General features: G+C 39.3%; 1 protein-coding gene across 4 annotated transcripts in view; it reads right to left on the reverse strand.

Annotated features, from left to right (window-relative positions):
• Positions 1-19716, reverse strand: part of LOC138744120 (ubiquitin thioesterase ZRANB1) — a 57875-nt gene that overhangs the window by 36075 nt on the left and 2084 nt on the right. For all 4 annotated transcript variants that reach the window (XM_069899724.1, XM_069899723.1, XM_069899721.1 and 1 more), the window contains exons 2-3: positions 17505-18364; positions 1377-1564 (exon numbers count right to left, since the gene is read on the reverse strand). In XM_069899724.1, coding sequence (XP_069755825.1) covers positions 1377-1564; positions 17505-18321 — 1005 coding nt within the window. In that variant the 5' untranslated portion in view covers positions 18322-18364. The remainder of the gene's footprint in view (positions 1-1376; positions 1565-17504; positions 18365-19716) is intronic.

Consider the following 19716-nt stretch of genomic DNA (forward strand, 5'->3'; position numbering starts at 1 on the left):
ATCTGAGAAATTTGATTTCAATCTACCTAATTTCTGTGGTATGATATAAATGATGCAAAAAAATTACATTGGACTAATATATATTTTACATTAATAGTATTAATCAACTCTACTAATCTCTAGCGAGACCAGATAGAGTATTTTCAGTTCTGATAACCTCATTATAGGAAGGATGTGGAAACTATGGAGGGTGCAGAGGAGATTCACCAGGACGTTGCCTAGATTGGAAAACAAGTTTTATGAGGCAAGGTAAACAAAGCTAGACTTTTCTCTTTGGAGTGGAGGAAAAAAGGTGACAATATCTATAAGGTTGTGAGAGATAGATAAGGTACACAGCCAGCACTTTTTTACCAGAGTGAGAATAGCAAACACCATAGGACATCTGTAGAAAGTGAAAGGAAGGTAAGTTTAGGGGAGACATGAGCGATAGTCATTGAGGGTTGATGTCTGTGCCATTGAGCGATAGTCATTGAGGGTCGTCTTGGGCAATGGAATAATGGAAGACCTTTTCAAGCAGGTGGGATCTCTGATCATTGTTGCGAGAGTCTGAGGTCTGTAAAAATTCCAGCCAGTTGGCTCATATAGGTTTTAAGGATGCAGCCAGGAACACAGACTGGTCAGGAATATCAAGCCTCATATTAATATCCTTCACTAATACAAAATGAATGAAGTAGAAAAATTCTACTTAAATTTATACTGACACCATCTCTTTTTTGTTTACAAAATTCTGCTATGCATTTCCTACACTAAACTTAACCTGCCACTCAGCTGACATCAACTCCACTGCAAAATCTCTTCAAGAGAAAGATCCTCTGTGAAATCTCAAGGGAAAAAGCAAAAGCATGGATCTCCTAGTGGTCACCCATTTCAATGTCCCGTCCCATTCCCTTGCTGACATGTTTGTCCATGGTCACATGCACTGCCAGAATGAGACCATCCGCAAAATGGAGGAACTCCTCCTCATCCTCCATCTGGGCACCCTCCAACCAGATGGCATTAACATCAACTTCTCTGGTTTCCGTGAAAATTAAGCCCTCTCCCTCCATCTCCTTTCATAGAGGCAAAATCAATTCTCACTTTCCAATTAAGACCTTTTGTTTGTTGGTCTGACTCCTTTCCCTCCCATTCTTCCACCTTTCAGTCTTTGAGACACCTGTCTGTTTCTTCACATACCTTGAAGAAGGGCTCAGGCCCAATACCTCAGTAATACATCTTTACTCGTTGCGAGAATGGCTGAGTTCCTCCTGCATTTACTGTATGTTTTTATAGACATTTTGACAAACAGAAATGGGGGTCATGAAGAGATTAAGGGTGAGGGGAAGGGGTGGAGGGGGTAATTAAATCAAAAGATGAGGAAGTTCTATTGGTTAACTTACCTCAGTCAACAAAATTGCTAACATGTCCTGTCTTTGAAAACGGATTGCGAGATGCACAAGCGTGTAACCTACATCAAAAGCAGAAGGACGATTCAACAGACGCACTTCATCTGAGACCAGCTGACGAGCAATGTCACTTCCAGATGACTTGTAAGCTTCTACTGCAGCCAGATCTCCTTCAACTACTCCTACAGAACACAACAAATTCTCAAGTTACCCGTTGAAATATATTAATCTGTTAACAGATGACACAGATTTGGAACTCAGCACACAGCTATATGAAGACCATAACAATTAGAAACAACTCAAAATATAAACTTACATTTAAAGGAAAACCCTTGTTTACTTGCTGTAGTGGGACCCATGGATTCTGTCATGTGTTTAAAAGCTAAAAGCGTTTCAACTTTCAATACTGACAGCCAGACAACGCAAACACGTGTGCAATTTGGACAGAAAATCAGATGCTTTCGTTAATGAATTTACAAAATGCTAGGGGAGTTTGGAAGAGGAAGGAATAAAAAAATTTGACAGTGGAAAAAGCTTGCAGCTTACCCCATCACAGAAAATTAGAAGATATATGAAGGCAAGTTGAATATGAATACCTGTGGATGGGAAAGATACATCTCACAGATCATTTAAAATGTAAACCAAAATATCTTGAAGTTTCGGCAATGATAGCTTTTATTTCAGCTAGCCACTGAATTTCGATTTCATTTTTCCTAACAGGCAATTGAAGAAAAATTACAGTAATGACTTATTTTTAAATGCAAAGACATTTTATTGTAATAAAGAAATCAAATCTTCAAATCAGCATTAGATTTCTGTTCCTGGAACCAAAAGGAATAAGACTGAAAATTTCACCAAATTTTTTTTAGAAAGCTTATAAGTTCAATTTAAGGAAAGGATGAGTTCACCTGACATTTTAAACAAGCCAAAAACCTTAAATTAGGAAGACTCTGCAGTTGTAAGAATTGGGAGCAAAAAACGAGCTGCCAGACGAACTCCAACAAATAAGCAATATCTTGGAAGGAGGCTGGGTGAGGAGAGAGGAGGAATTATTGGCATTTAAAGTCAAGATTTTGCATTGGTACTTCATGGAGAAGGAAGATAGTCAGCATAAAAAGTAAAGTGGGAGGAATGAGATGCAGGGCAGTACACTAAAGGTGAATCCAGGACCGAAGCTTGGTGTGGAGTGGGGGGGTGGGTGAAATAGAGACAGAGGCAGGTAATGTTTAAAATTTTATCAGATTACAAACAGCATTTGATAAACTCATGTGTCACTTGCCAATGAGCAAATTCACAGAACCACTTGAGAATTTTTACACTGAAAAAAATGGGAAAGAAAGCATGCTAATTCTGAACATAATTGCTTCAAATAGACAATCTGATTTTAAAAGTTGCTGAGATAAATCTTGGGACATCTATGTGTAAATGTTGAACCCAAGATGCTCTTTAAAGAACAAAGAAGAGTAGGAAAAAGGCTGAATTAAAGAGATTAGGTCAATATATGGTTATGAATGGAGTAATTCAGATGATTCTGAACCAAATACAGTACTAAAGGAAAAACTTGCAGCCAAGGATATGAAACAAATCCATGTGCAAAGACAATGCTATTATAACAACATTCCCTCTAAGTGCTCAGGAAATTCCTTCAACTTATGTACTTCAGAAAAAGCAGAGAAGTTAATCCAGAGATCAAAAGTTCCACCAATTAAAATCCCAACAGAAAATAACCATGCAGACAGAGGGAAAATTCTCCAGAGGCCAAAGAATCAGCTTACTTGCCAATTGAGTTTGAAACCCAGAATTTGCGTGTATGGCAGGTTCATGATTTAAATTACAAAAATTACAACAGGTAGTGAACTAGCTGATTTGGGCAACATATTATGCTATTAATTTGCAGAAAATCCAAGCTGTTGAATACATTGGTAGGGTCCGCTTTAATTAGACTATTTGCACTTGGGTGTGCTATTCTATAAAGGTATTTGACCTACCGAGTTGCAACAAACTCTCCGAAATTTATTACCATTGCTAGCTTTGATATACACTATGACTAGAACTATTGAATAACTGCAACAACCTTCTCTGTTGACAAGGTTTGTTAGAATTTTTCAAATTGTAATTTACTTGAACTGGTCTTGAGGTTAGTAATCTATTACACAAAGAAAAAAATATGTATAACAATCCCTCTTCAAAGAAACGTTAAGAACTAACGAACTAATGATTGCTGACATATCTTTCAGCCTCCACCTCCCCACCTGCCTTCCCCCTGCCCCCCTTTCCTCCAACTCCCCCAACCCTCCGACCTCCCTGACCCCCCTCCTCCTCCAAATTCCCCGACCCCCCTGACTTCCCTCCTCTGACTTCCGACTTCCCCAACCCACCATTTTCTCCCCCCTGTTCTCACCCCCACCTTCTCCATTCAGAGAGTTGTCTCCTCTCTGATCACAGCCTTTTTTCCTTGAGCCCGCCCACCCCTTTCCACAATGCCTCTTGCCTATGCTCCTATGTCACCACACCGCTCCATCCCCCCTCCCCCCCCTCCCCACCACCACCTCCACTACCACCAGTTTACTCAGGTGGCTGCTTACCTTTAGCTCATACTTTGATGAAAGGCTCAGTCTGGAAATGTTAGTTATGTATCTTTGCTCCATAAAGAACATGGCATAATTTGGAGTTACTCTAGCATTTCTTTATGAACTACAATCACATCATTTGTAGATTTTCATGTTCAATTCTGGTCCTGTAAGAGTGTGGCGCTAATCATTACACTAAGGTTGCCACTTTAATTACCCCAGTTTCATTTTATTCTCCCTACATTCCTATCAACACCCCTACATGAGAGGCAATTTTCAGTGGCCAATTAATCTCACACATCCTTGGAACGTGAGAGGAATCCAGAGCACCCTGAGGAGTGGAGATGGGGTGGGTGGTGGGGGGGGGGAAAGAGAAGAAACGCAGAGAAACTTCACTCAGCCAGTGATGCTGATGCAACAAAACATCAACTCTACTAGCTGCACCACTGAGCACCTCATTGCCTTCCACTTATTGCAAAATTTATAAATATTCATAAGATGGTTCAATTTTTGCTCTCACTATTAACTCCAAATATCAATCCACTTGAATTTACCCAACAAATGAAGTGCACTTTCAGTTCAATTCTTTACTGTTACATTAGAATTTCACAATCTTTCCTGAAATGGTTTTAGGATATGCAGCAAGAAACTTTTGACAAATGGGGCAAAACAACAGAAAGTGAGAACAAAGAAAAGGTCATTTTCAGGTTGAGAAATTAAATCGTTGGTTGCTTCAAGGCTTCCAACTCCTCACTGATGGAAAAAGTAACATGTGTAGGTCTGCTGATACCAACTTGGAGGATATACAAACTGTAGATAGAGAAGCCTTATTAACAGAAAAAAATTAATGGGAGAGGACACTCGGATAGAATTTAATGTGGAAAAATATAATCATCTTTGGTAGGAAAAGGGGCAGAGAAAAAGTTAAATGGTGAGAGACGACAATGTTTGTTTTTTCTAAAATATCCCAGTATTCTTCTACACAAATTACCACAAGTTAATATGGAACTACAGCATGCAATTAAGGTGGCATATGGCATTGAGTAGGAAAGCAAGGTCATCCTGTTGCAATTACACGGGACTGATGAGACCATACCTGGAACAATGTGTACAGAAAAAAAAGTTGGAGATACTGCAAATCTAATCCAGAAATAGAAAGCACTGGAAATGAACAGCAGGGTTAGGCAGTAATTACAAAAAGAGAAACAATGTTGATTTTTTTTTTAAATAAAAGCCCTTCGTCAGAACTGAGAAACATTAGTCATTAGTTGTAATTTGCAGAGAAAGCAAGACAAAGGAAATAATTTACTCTGTAAGAGAAGTGGACATTAAATTCTCCTAGCACAATCTGACCTGCTATTTCCTACAGGTCATTTTAACCATTTTCCTTCTGTGCAGGGACCCAAACAATCTTTCCAAGTGAAGCAGCAGTTCTTCCAACATAGTGTTTAACAGAATTGCAGTGCTCTATAATTGGCAAAACAAAACACAAATGAGGCCCTGACTTTGTTGGCCAAACCAAGTTTCTAATAGCCTGTCGTTTGATTCTCCATCCTACTTTGAACCATCCATTACCTCCTGCAATGTTGTAAGAGGCGTACTGCAAGCTTGATGAACAGCACCTTTTTTTTTCATCTGAGGATATTGCAGCTTTCAAGACTAGGTGCAGCTTCATATCACTTGCTTGCTTTTCACAAATCTTGCCACCTCTACTGTAGTAACATTAGTTCAGCTTTCTCCTGCTAACACATTCTGACCTGCGGACATTTCCTCCTCTCATGTTACAGATTTATGCTCCTTTACTCATTTCATCTCATTAATGGACTTTTATCTGGAGCTCATTCTTTTAAAGTCTCTATTTCTTTTTATCTTATCCATACCTACCCCACTCACTTTGCAACTTTAACTTTTCACTTTCCCAGTTTCATGAGATTTTCAAGCCCCATAAACCTTTTCGCTTTCCACAGATGCTGCTCGACTTGGTTTCCAGCCTTTTCTGAAAAACATATCCAATGATCTCACTACTAAAGATGGATTATACTTCAAGAAAGACTTTAATGAAGGTTTATCAGATTAATTCCATGAAAAAGATGCACAGATAGACAAGATGGTATCTGGCATGCTTGCATTCGTTGGTCAGGGAATTGAATACAGAAGCAGGAACATCATGCTACAACTGTAGAGGACTTTAGTGAAACCACACTTGGAAGATTGTGCAGCTATAGGAAGGATATTAATCTAAAAAATACACATTAAAGATCTGCTGCTATGTCTGGAAGACTTAAATTATGAGGACTGAATTGATTGAGACTTGTCTCCCTGGAACGTAGAAAGCAAAGAGGAAACCTCAAGAGGTTTATAAATCACAAGGCATATAAATAGTCAGATATCTGACCCCGCCTTCCCTCCACCCGCCACCCGCCAAGAATATGTGTATCTAGAGGGTGAAAGGAGAAAGATTTAAGGCTCCTGTAGGGTTACCTCCTCAAGAGCGGGTAATCAATGGAATGAGGCGCAAGAGGTAGAAGCAGGGACAAAAATCATGATCAGACAGGTACGTGGATAGGAAAACTTTGGAGCAGTGGTTTTCAAACTGCATCCATAAACTCACATTCCACCTTAAGCAATCCCATTGTAATAAGTGTTCTGTGATTAGTAAGGGATTGGTTCAGGTGGTTTGTGAGTGGGAAGGAAAGATTGAGAATCACTGTTCTCGACCCAAATGTTACTGAAATATTTTACTTGAGAAAAATCATCATTTGTCCATTTCCTTTGGAGTTCTGAAACCATGCACATAACGAGTCAATGAGGGACAATTAAAACAGAGGTTATCAAACCTTTTTCTTTCCACTCACATACCATCTTAAGCAATCCCTTACTAATCACACAGGATTGGTTATTTGGAATGCGAGTTTGAGGGGCAGCTTGAAAACCACTGCTCTAGAGGGATTAGGGCCAAATCCAGGGAAATTAGACAAGCTTGGTCAGTGTGGACAAGCTGGGTTGAAGAGTTTGTTTCTGTGCTGTAGAACTGACTCCAGTTACTTCTAAACATCAAATACGTGCTTGAAGATATTAAATGATTACCCAAATGAGTTTCCTGTTTACTGCTTTGTAGAATATCTACATCTATAGATTTTTCTGCACCAGAGGCCAAAGAAGAACAAAAGGATCCCAAAAATCTAGTATCAATAATCTTTGGAATCTGAAACCATTGTTAGGACCAGGAAACTGGTCTTTTTAATCAAAGATCTATTTAAACCAGGAGTAAATCCCAGAGTCCACAATGCGAGGCAAACTCTGAGGAATGGACTTTGTGTTTCCTCATACAGAACTTGCAGCACATCATCCCAGGCTTATGTGTAGCAAAGCTCAAGTACTGTACCTATAAAGTTTGATACCAAACACCATCTTGGGCTGTTGTTTTAGCAAATATGCATGAAATTATCTCAGACAAAAAAAATCAGATTTTGGCTCTGATCCACTTAATGGACAGACCATTTCAAACAGCTTATTTAGTTCAAAGTGGCTTTTTTGTTAGAACAAATTGACATAAATCCTAAATCCTATGTAAATAAAGCAGCTTTTCCAATTTTCTGTTGCAAGTGGAGATACAATTGTATAGCTGATTAAGTGTGCCACTCAGGGCCTTCAACGTCATGCACAGGAACATTTCATTATTCCAGTGCATGTCTGTCTTAAAAACAAGGAAATATTTGAGGGGTGGGTAAGGGACACGAATTAGCTACAGCTCAAGAAACTTGCAATTTAATTACAAAGCAACAATAAATGCAGGAGCTTCACAAAACCAGCAACAAATCTCATTTATTTATCACAAATGAGTTCCAAAGGCAGATTTTTAAATCTACTCATTAATCTGGCCTTATAGAACTGACAAGGCATCAACTCGAAATGCTGATGGGACACTGGATACCAGCCCTGACATTTGACAGAGCAACACCAAGTTTCACACAAAATAAAGACAGTGACGCCAAACGCAGAAATGACCAAGTACTGTTGTAGTGTCTGCTAAGAAATGTTCACTTTTTTGGTCAACCACTGCTTCTGAGCTGACCTTGAATTTGTTTGAAGAATTAATTGTACCCAACATAGGGATTTTAAATATGAATATCCAGTATGCAGGAATATAGATTTGGTACAAATTGTACTTTGCAGCAAGTTTCTTTTGGATAACTAGATTCAAGTTTGAATTGCTGAATTTGTAAGTAAACATTTGTTCGGTGTCCTAGGCCCTAATCAATTGGTCATCCTTAACCGTGGCATATCTTCACCATTATGTTGTTACAGATAATGAACTTGATAAAACCTGGTTGGAAGGAGGAACTTAAATCGTCTAGCCCCTTTCTCACTGGCACTTAAAAACCAGGAATTTACTGGCAATTTACCAGTTCACCTACCAATGTAAAGGCTCCCAATCAGGTATGGGGTGGGGGTTTCCAAATCGACCCAGTACTTAACTGCCTAGGGAGGTAGTATCAGAGCCAAAGTTTCAAATCTGCTCCAGTGTGAACGGTCGACCTGGTTTGCCAAATCCCATTAGTGATGTTCATTGTGTGCATGCACGCAACCTCCTGGCAGGACAGTTAGTCTATTTGGAGAGAGGATGCAGGTACAGTGGTTCTAGCAGGAATGCAAATTAGTAGTAATCTAAAGATAATGGTGGCAAATGGGGGGGGGAGGGGGGGGGGAAGAAAGAGAGAAAGAAATGTGAGAGCTCATCTCAATCAGAACTAACAAGGAGATTGCAAAACAGGCACTGTGAAGGACGCCCCTTTATATGAGAGGGTCACCTGTAGGCTCAGAAATCCAGATTTGACACTAGGTCTGCCAGATTGTGAGCAAACTAGTCTGTTGTATTGTCCTCTGTTTGAGCAGTCTGAAGCCCTCTGCCCTACTGACAGCACGCCACCAGCCCCCAACGATAGGTAGCAGTGACTAGTAAGTGATTACTTGAAGAATTTCCCACATTCGTTAATAAATTGTATGTATGTGCTTTATTCCCACTACTATTTCACTGCCCTGCACATATGTAATATGTCACTCAGGATGTCCCTTTGCTCCATGGTACTGGGTAGGAAATGTGAAAAGGCACACTGAACCGGTTTTTCTTGGTCCAGTGTGAATGGTTCCACCAGTATTTCAAAACATATAATTCACTTGCCTATTTAGCAGGTTGCCAATGTGAAAAGGCCTACAGGGCTAACAACATCCCAAAAGGTCAAGTTATACGATATCCGAAGGATTGCTGAAGATTTGCTGAATTGTCAAATGAAAAATCTGATAGGTGGTGGGTTAGATATGAAAGTCTGAAATTAGTGATTATAAAAAGAGAAAATGCCACATTCTCTTTTGGACTTTTACTCCATCCTCATCAGACAAACCTGGAGTAACACCATTGTGTTTTAAAACACAGTCAGAACATTAAATGTTACAATTTAAGATTATGTTAAGGGGAGGGGGAGGCGAAATGAATTTATCTTCCACTTTTAATGAGTTTGGTAGGCAAGCTAACAGTCAGATGACATGGAATCCAGGGTGAGTTGGCCAATTGGATACAGAAAATGCTCAATGGTAGGAGACAGAAGGCGATAATTGACAGATGCTACTCAGATTAGAGATTTATGACCAGTGGTATGCAACAGGAATCAGGACTTGGTCCAATGTATATAATCTATACGATATGATTGGATAACAATCATTATTTTAATGGTTAGCAAGTTTGCAGGTGACACTAAAATTGGTGACAAGATTACAACAGGATTGAGCTGAATTGGGAAACTGGGCCAAGGAAAGGCAAATGTTATTTAACTTATTGAAGTTTGACGTGTTGCAGTCATAGCTTTAGGCATTGAGTACAGGAGCAGGGATGTCATGTTACAAGGAGGTGGGACTACACAGAGTACGGTGCATAATTCTGGTCACCCAGTTACAGGAAAGATTAAACTGGAAAGGGTACAGAAGATTTACAAGAATGCTACCAGAACAGATTAAATTACAAAGGATAGGCGAGAACTTCTCTTCCTGTACTCACAAGAGGCCAAAGGTAGGAGGGGGGGGGGGGGGGACATAGGTTTACACATTGTTCAAGAAATGGATAGACTTTTTCCTAGGGTAGAGGAATCTAAAATGAAAGGGCATAGATTTAAGGTGAGCTGGGAAATATTTAAAAGGGACCAAGGGACATCTCTTCTCAGAGGCTGGTGGTTATATGGATCAAATGCAACATTAAAAATACATTTTAGAGACTTTTTTTTAAAAACAGCCACTTGGTTCTGGGATATTTGCAGCTTTTTTAAAAAATACTATGTCTGCTGTGTAAAAAGCACCAACACTGAATGGGGGGAGGGAGTCATTCCAGTCATGGCTTTTTATTTCCCTCCCCCCCAGTAGAAGTGGTAACAGTGCCAGAACTCAGTTTGTGTAAAAGTGCAATCCAGCATTCCAAAACCAACTCAGTTAAGGATGTGCAGGTGTACTTATTTTTCAAGTGCAGTTATAGGTAAGCATTTAAAAACTGACAAAACATGCAAGTCGGACAACAGGAAACATTTTTAATAATAATACTGCAGTTCTGCTCTTTCCTGGCAAACTGCAATTATACAGACTCGATCTGGCTGACAGCGAGTAGTTCACTGGAGTATACCTGACCGCCAGGCATGAGGTTTAGCCCATCTCAGATGTCTATGCATGCTCCCATAAATCCAGAAGTCTGAAATGACCTGTAGATGAAATGAGCTGGTGGTGAAATAATGATGCATCCTCACTATTTTCTTTCATTAAGTAGGTGATCCACTAATAGGTTGCTGGGAGGAGAATGAGAGAAGATTTAATTCCCAAGTACATAATTCATGGTTTTAACTGGATAGATGGGGGTGGCTGTTGGTCTTTCAAGGCCTGCACACTCGTGAATAAGATAAAGAGTATGTATCAAAGAGTATTGAATCTGTAACACTACAGAGGGTGCAAATGCTCAGTTACTAAATGCATTCAAGACAGTCACTGACAGACATTCAGATATGAAAGGAGAGGATATTAGTATTAGGGAGTGGCATTGTGATAAAAGACCACCCCCCACACTGATCCCACTGCCCCACTCTCAGCTGTCTCCAGGTGTCTCTCATCACCTTGTGCTGTGAGCAAGCTAGTCTGTGCATTTGTCCTCAGTTTAAACAGACTGAAGCCCTCTGCCCTGTGTCCCCCCTCCCCCACCTCAACAGCACACCACCAGCCCCCAACAATAGATAGCAGTGATTTGTAAGGGATTACTTATGGTGGTAAGTGAGTGGAAAGAAAAAAGTTTGAAAACCACTGTCCTAATTGGACCTAATTGACTCGTTATGTGCACAGTTTCGTAACTCCAAAGGAAATGGGCCAATGAGTTTTTCTCAACCAAAATATTTCAGTAACAATTGGGTCAAGAGCAGTAGTTCTCAACCTTTTTCTTTCCACTCACATACCACTCTAAGTAATCCCTATGCCATAGGTGCTCTGCAATTAGTAAGGGATTACTTAAGGTGGTATGTGAGTGGGAAGGGAAGGTTGAGAACCACTGCTCTAGACCAGTCACTGAATTTTTTTTTTTTAAATTACTTTTATTAACACAACCAATAATAGTACAGCATGGGAGAATTATAGTGTGAATAAAACATGCTCGCACAATTTATAGAAGAGCATGGTCTTTCTAATACCTTATTTATCACAGAGTATCTATGGCATAGGGATTACTTAAAGTGGCATGTGAGTGGAAAGAAAAAGTTCAAAACCACTGATGTATACTTACCATTAGATATCAAGATTAACCAACTTCACTGGGAGTAGATATAGGACCACAGAAAACTGTGCCAAAAAGACAAGCTCTTTGAATCGTCTATCCATGCCAAATGATTTTTCCAACTGGTCCCATTGACCAGCACCTGAACACAGCCCTCTTTAATGCTCCCATCCATATGCATATCCAAATTCATCTTAAATTGTGAAATCAAACCCACAACCATGACTTCTGTTAGCAGCTCATTCTACACTCTCAGTGAATGCTCCCCTTCAGTATTTCATCTTTCACCCTTAACCCTGTTGTTTTAATTTCATCCAACTTCAGTGGAACAAGCGTGCTTACATTTACCCTATCTATACACCTCTATCAAATCTCTCCCAATCTCTACTCCTCCAGGAAATGCAACAATTTACGAAACCTTTCCCTACAACTCAGCTCCTCAAGCTCTACCAATGCCCTTGGCATTTTCCCTACACTTTCAATCTTATTTACATCCTTCCTGTAGCTAGGTGAAAATTCAGCCTCACGCAGGTCTTCTACAAGCAAACCCTGCTCCTGTACTAAATACTTCAATTTATGAAGGTCTATGTGCCAAAAGGCCTTGACAAGGTGCGATGCAACAATGTTCTGAGAAGTTGTTGGTGCAATTATGCAGCCTTATTTGATAAGTCTTTTGAAAATCCAAATATTGTTGATCCATTGATTAGCATCATGGCTCACTTGCCACTGTGGAGCAAACAAAGAATTTCTGTGGTCAACCAAATCAGTGGACTGTCCAATCTCACTCATTCAAATGACAAGGAAGTAAACAAAGACATGACAGCTGGTGCTCCTCTGTTTTTTTTTCCCTTGGGAGCTGTACCTTTGAATGGAAAGGTGGTATCAATTTGGTGAGCATTCAGCCACTGACAAGAATGAGGATACTGATGAGCTTTTTGTGTGATGGACTGCAGGGACTTTTTTCAAAACCACAGACAGCGTGGGATTTGAACCACGATCCCGATCGCTAGTCCTGCAGCAGTGTTGAGCTAACTGCTACGCTAACAATGCAGCCCCTGGAGGGAAGAAGACTAAATGGGGAGGGTGGGAGAATAAGTAGTCGGGGTATGGGGATTTGGGAGTAGTTGAAGATGATCGTGGGGAGCACAAAGTTTCCTTGGTGTGTATATAAACCTATTATTAGGCAGGAAGATGCAGCAATGCCTACACTTGTTAAGGAGGTTGTTGAGGGCAATGCTAACTGCCCCCATCTTGGCAACATTTTATAGGAGCACGATTGAGAGTGAACTGTCTGGTATGGTATGATAGCTGCAAAGCATCGGACTGGAAGTCAATACAGAGGATCCAAAAACATCCAAAATAACTGGGTCTCCCTTTCCTCTATTAAAAATATTCACTAGAAGCATTGTTTAAATTCAAAGAATTATTAAAGACATTTACATCCATCACGTAGCATCCTTGACCTACTAACATCAGGGAGATAGAGCATCAAAATCAGGATTGCGTGGCTGAGAAATAGCTTCTTCCTGATCAATATCCTATAACTACTCCCAAATCCCCATACCCCGACTCCCCATTCTCCCTCCCTCCCCATTTAGTCTTCTTCCCTCCAGGGAACCATTCCACCAGGCCCAACATTGCATCTCCTGGGGAACCTCATGGACATAAAGTACAAATTAACCAAATTCAATTAGTTTTAATTGCTTTGTCCATAGCAAAAAATGCATAGCGATGACCTGGAAGTCTTACTCCCCTCTTCTTATTAGTAGGTGAACTACAGAGATGCATAGCTATATTCCCATGGAAAAAAAATCTTAGAAACCGACACAGCACCTTTGTTAAAATATGGCAGCCATTTTGGATGTACATGGAAGGACAATTGTAGCCACACCCTGACAAAAAAAATTACCAATAGGTGGATTAATAAAAGAAATTACATCAGAGGCCTCCCTGTATATTCATCGGAAGTGCCGACACTGCACCCAGCGTTCCCTTTCTTTCTTTTTTTTCCCAATATAAAAAGGGGGTGGGAGAGAGCGGGAGGGGGGGAACATCACATGTATGTGGATTGTTGGGGGATATATGTACATTTTGAAGCAGTTTTTGATGTTTCCTTGTTTATTGATGGAAATGAAAAAATATTCAAAAAAGATGGCCAGTCGAGCACCCCGGTTGTGCCTCACCCTCAGTGGCTATTTGAATAAAGTTGTGTTTAAACAAAATGGCATTGCCCAGAATTAAGAAGTGGCCGATGCTACAACTCCAAAAGAGTCCCTCCTTATCCCTACCTAGTAAGAATCTTCATTCGTATTAGGTATATTAGTAAGGCTTTATCTGTAAACTTGCGGGGGGGGGGGGGGAGGGCACAGGTTACAACTGCGACTCAGTTAGCATAGTGGCGAGTGCAATGCTACTACAACTCCAGTGACCCAGATTAGAATTTAAATTTTGAAAACTACAGGAATTACCGGATTAAAGTGGACTTTACATAATACTACAATACTGTTTTTTTTTTCCAAATTACATTTTGCACTGCCTTTTGAACTGTGTATTCTTAATGTAGATGTATTAGTTAGGCAATGTAACGATGAGTCCTAGTGAACCAGAAAATTCACATATGTGGCATCCACGATCCTCATAGGTGCCAAACAATGGGGATTCTTCTGCAAAGAGATTTACTCCCAAGGAATCCTCATCTCCCAAGAAAGAAATTTATGTTCACATCCACTTTCTACATTTAATGCATGTTTAAACTTAGATAAATAGTCAAAAGCAATAAATGGGTTTGGGGCAGCACGGATGGTGTAGTGGTTACAATGCCAGCGATTGAGACTTGAGTTCTAATCTCACATTGCCCTTAAGGAGTTAGTACATTCTCCCTGTCTATATGTGTGTTTTCACCGGGCGGGGGGGAATGATTCAGTTTCCTTAAATTGTTCAAAACGTACTGGGGGCTGAAGGTTAATTGAGTGTAAATTGGGAGGCGAAGACTCGTGGGCCAAAATGACCTGTCACACCTAATTTTTTTTTTTTAAATGACATTACAAAATTATGTGCAAATGTGTTCATTTTAAAGCCCACAATGGATCTGGATTGCATCAAATTGCAAGTAATTTACATCTGGTTAACCTTGACAAATCCCTTGACAAGTCACAGAGAAACATAACAGAGAGAGCTTGCCTCAGACCTCCATCCCCTAAAATAAAACAAAACGATTTGATTTAGGGTCTAAAGGTAGATGACACATTTTTCTTGTTTGTTTTTCCTTTGTGTTGAAGACATTGTTTTATGGTTTTATTGTATTGTATATGTTGAATATTTATTGGTTTTGGAGGGGGGTGGGAAGGGGGGAGGGAGGGAAGGGGGAAAAAGCAATTGTGTATATTTCATGAGAAACATTTGTACATATTTTGGTTGATATGGTTCACAGTGAGAAAAATAAAAAATATATATAAATAAAGACAAGTCACACAGAAGTATCTCAACAAACAAGAATGATATATTGGAGAATGGAGCAACTAACATACTGGCAAAAATAGAACACGATTTAAGTCATACATTCTTTCTCCAACCCTCATACTGTACTCACCTTCTGAAAGCAATTACTCCTTCCAGAGGCAGTACCAGACTTCAACAGCTTACATTGCCCAATCACTGAACACAACAGATATGCAACATTGAGTGCAGAAAAGGAAAAGTGGCCTAATAATGATTAAGTGCAAGAATTCTAACTTTGTTCATTCTTTCCACAAGAAGCCCTCCATCAAAGTACTATACCTTCTGGTGATAATCAAAATTTACTTGCCAGAACCCTCTTTGACATCTTAAAAATATAAATATAAAATTTCATTTTAAATTGAAATAATTTTAAAAACTGAGTACATATCGACTATGGGTGGAAATTTAATCCTGCTTTACTTCAAATGTAAAATAGAAAACTGTTTGTGAATATGGGCACCATTGAAGGGACTTTTATAGCCTCACTCTTGGCAACCACAAGGTTGCAATTAGTTTGTTTAAAGGGCTTTCAGCATCACACCGAGGGTGCAACTAAGAAATGCAAATCAGATCATGGTGCAAGTGATCCATCGAATAACTATTACAAAACTATTAACTAAAATCAGTTTACAAATATACACATGGATCTAAAGTTTGAGCATACATGAAAATTTTGACACCAAAGTTCAAGAAATTTGAACATTCAATGACAAATTAGCATATCTATTATATTCATAATACCTTTAAAATTATATCGAGATCTCAATTTGTCAAAAATTCTCATTTGCAGACAAGCACTTTCGATCACACCTGTATTTCTTGAAGAGGAGAGAATTTGAGAACTTGTCCACTCAATTTTACCATCTTCTCAGATGTTAAGGATCAAGTGTCAGAATATGAAATATTCAGTGCTTTGTGTGAATAACGTGTCCTCTGTTAGAAAGATAGAAGCCTATTTGATTCAAAGATTTATGAGCACGTGCAATGATGCTGAATCTATGATACACGTAGCATACTATTGAGACACGTCTTCAGCAAGATAGACATGCCAGCATAATGCACTACTTAGTCTTCTTCCTGGTGTCCTGAAGGAAGTGTAGATTTATCACAGTGAAACAAGAAAGTCTGCAGATGCTTGATTCTGGTTAATACACAAAAGTGCTGGAGAAACTCAAACACCGTCTAAAGGAGGCAAAGATGATTAACTCATGTTTTGGGCCTGAGCCCTCAAGGTATGAGCTAAAAGCAGGAAAGAGCCTGAATAAAAAGGTGGAGCAAGGAGGGAAGAAGGGACAGAGGAAGGAGCACAAGCCAACAAGTCACAGATGAACATGGATAGGAGCTACACTCCTGCCCCATTCAATTTTCTCTCCTGCCCTCCCATCCATGTCCAGCTACGGCCACAGCCTATGCTCCTCCATGAACCTTTTTTTAAAATTCAGATGCCTGCCTCCTCTTTGCTCATAGCTTGATGAAAGGCCCAGACCAGAAACATTGTTTACATATATTTGCCTTCTATGGGCACTTCGGGACCTGCTGAGCATCTCCAGCATTTTTGAGTAATAACTCAAGTCATTCCATTTAGATCGAGACAGGTGATCAAGTGTCTTCTCATTTCTAGGCAAGAAAGTATTTGGCATTTTCAATCTGCAAAACAAGTATTGTTCATTCAATTTTTGTCGTAAAAGAGGACAAGGCAAAAGGGTGTTCATTACTTAAGCTGTTGTGCCTTTATAAATGGAGGTCACAAAGTGTTAACACCACTAACCTGCTAAAATGAAATTTACAAATGAATAGAGTGTTCTGCTACACTTTCCTTCGTCCAACAGCAAATAACTGGCTACCAACAATGTAGAAACACATTTTTCAAGTTACTAAAATAAAGTCATGCCCTGCTATCTGCAAATTACAGTGTTTCAAGTTTTGAAAAAAAAGCCCATGTTGGATAAAAATAAGTGGAGCCAAGTACTGCAGAACTTTGAAATTTCTTTGGAAAATGAATTCTATACTTGGAATTCATGATATTGACCTACATTAAGAAGCCCTGAACAACCCATGCACATACTTTACAACTGGAAGCAGCAAAATTATCTGACTTTTGTAATCCAAGAACAAAATTTTCTATTTAAAATATACATAGCTTACTTTATCTGCTCAACAAAATGTTCCTCAATGAATATGTAGAATTCTGCTGTTCTAAACACATTCACAATTACATAGCAAGCGCAACATTAAACAAAATCAAGTTTATAAAAGACCCACCTACACAAGCGTTGAGAAAGAGCCAATCTGATCTTTTCATTCTATTCTTTATTTGTTTGAGCCTTTTAAAATCTACATCCAACTCTCCTTGACTGCAAACAGCTCCAGGTGCAAGTTCAATCCTTTGAAAGTCCATTTTCATCTCAGTTTCAAGTTTTGGTACTGGAGGAGACCTCCTTTGGCTAATACCACTGCTGCCACTGCTCCTCCATCGAGCCCTGTCCTGTTCATTTATTAGTGAGGAAGCTTCTTCTGTTTCTGCAAATTCAATTGCTTCCAAATTGTTCGGTCTAGGATAGTCACAGACTGCACACTTCCGAGATTTGGGGCAGTTCTCATATGTGCAAGCTGCACAGATCCAGTGCAGTGCTTTTGTATTTAGTCTGTTTCTGTCATTGTACTCTTCGCAAGAGTCCTGAGAAGCCTGAACTGGTCTTGAAATACCATCAGATGATTGAGGAGAGTCTGCAGGACTTCTGGTCCGACGCTGAGACAGACACTGAGTGCATCTTATTGCTCTTGGCCAATTCAAGTAAGTACACATGTGGCATGACCACTTGCTAGCACTTTCTGAATTATAGGAGGATTTAACCCTTGGTCTAGCACTGGTGTCTGGACAAATCAAAGGGCATGTGCCACTTTCAATACTTGCAGTATCCCAATCTTGATTCAGATCACTTGAGCTGCCTCGGATTGGATCTTCAGTAATTATAGTGCCATTAGGTCTTGATGCACGACACATAGTGCATTTGATTGTAGATGGCCAATTTTCATACGTGCAGTATTCACAGGCCCACTTTATTCCATAATCAGTCATTGTTGCCCACACCTAGCATCAGTTTCCAATGCAGGACAAGAGGCTGCAAAAATTAAAACGAACAATTATTAATAGAGACTTCCTGCCATACCATCCCATTAAACAAACATTATAATGCTGGTGGCACGGTTAACGTAGCAATTAGCATAATGCTATTACAGCGTCAGCATCCCAGGTTCAAATCCGGACCTGTCTGTAAGGAGTTTGTATGTTCTCTCCATGTCTACGTGGGTTTCCTCCAAGTGCTCTGGTTTCATCCCACCCTTTAAAACGTGCATTGTAGATTACTTGGGATATTTAGGCTGCACGAGTTCGTGGGTCAGAAGGGTAGAGGTAAAGGTTCCATTAATGTCACATAATTCTACATTTAGAATGCAACATACATGAAATTCTTTAACACTGTCTACCGTAAAGAAGTCAGACACCACTTTGTCCAGCACCCCTCACAGAAATGAGGCCCCAGCAAGGAACAAACTCACAACCACTGGTTAACAAGACCAGTGCTCTAACCACAGAGTTATTGGACCCTCCCATGCTGTATATCTAAATTTAAAGTTTTAAAATTTTAAACTTAATGAATATTGCACCTCAATAATGAATGGCAATATTTTTAAAAAAACCTTTTTCGAAGAAACTTTGCAGTTCACACCACAATTTTCAAGTCCAGGCACACCTCTTGCTCCTTTTCCACAATCAATTTTGTTGACTTTAAAAGCTGAATATTTTATTTATAAATTAATATGGTATCAATTTTTAAAAGTGATTATCAATTTCTTATAATACAAGGCGAAACTATGGGGAACTAGTTCATTGACTTCCCACAACCATGCCCATTGTTTGGATTTACCAAAGACAATAAAATGCATTCACTTTTACTTTAACTGTATATGACAGAGTTAATGTTACAGTAATAATACTACTCCATGAATCCTAACCAATTAACTATATTGGATATATACTGGACTAGAAAACATTAAAATACATGGCAGTTTCAGAAATAGAGTCAAGTTTGTAGTAAAAGTGACCCAAGAATGATAAACAAGAGCCTCATACGTGCAAGACTTAACATCAGACTTGGTAACTTAAGGATCTGCTGCACAGAGCTATAAATCTGTACAAAAGTTTAAATTCTCCACATACAATTAGTACGGAGATGTTTTCCAATCTAAAATTTACTCAATTCTTACATTACATGAATTCAAATTACCCAATTTTATAGATATGACTGGAAGTATTTGACATGTTCATAAATTGTATAAGAAAAACAAGATTTTTTTTTCCTACTACAATTCCTATTTAAAAAATTAGAAACCCAATTTCTGTTCCTAGGAATAGGTAAATGTCTGTGGCATGAATGTGCTTTTATCTAGTTTACACTGTCCCCGTATTCTATTA

The sequence above is a fragment of the Narcine bancroftii genome, chromosome 10 (genome assembly GCF_036971445.1).
Source record: "Narcine bancroftii isolate sNarBan1 chromosome 10, sNarBan1.hap1, whole genome shotgun sequence".
NCBI lineage: Eukaryota > Metazoa > Chordata > Chondrichthyes > Torpediniformes > Narcinidae > Narcine > Narcine bancroftii.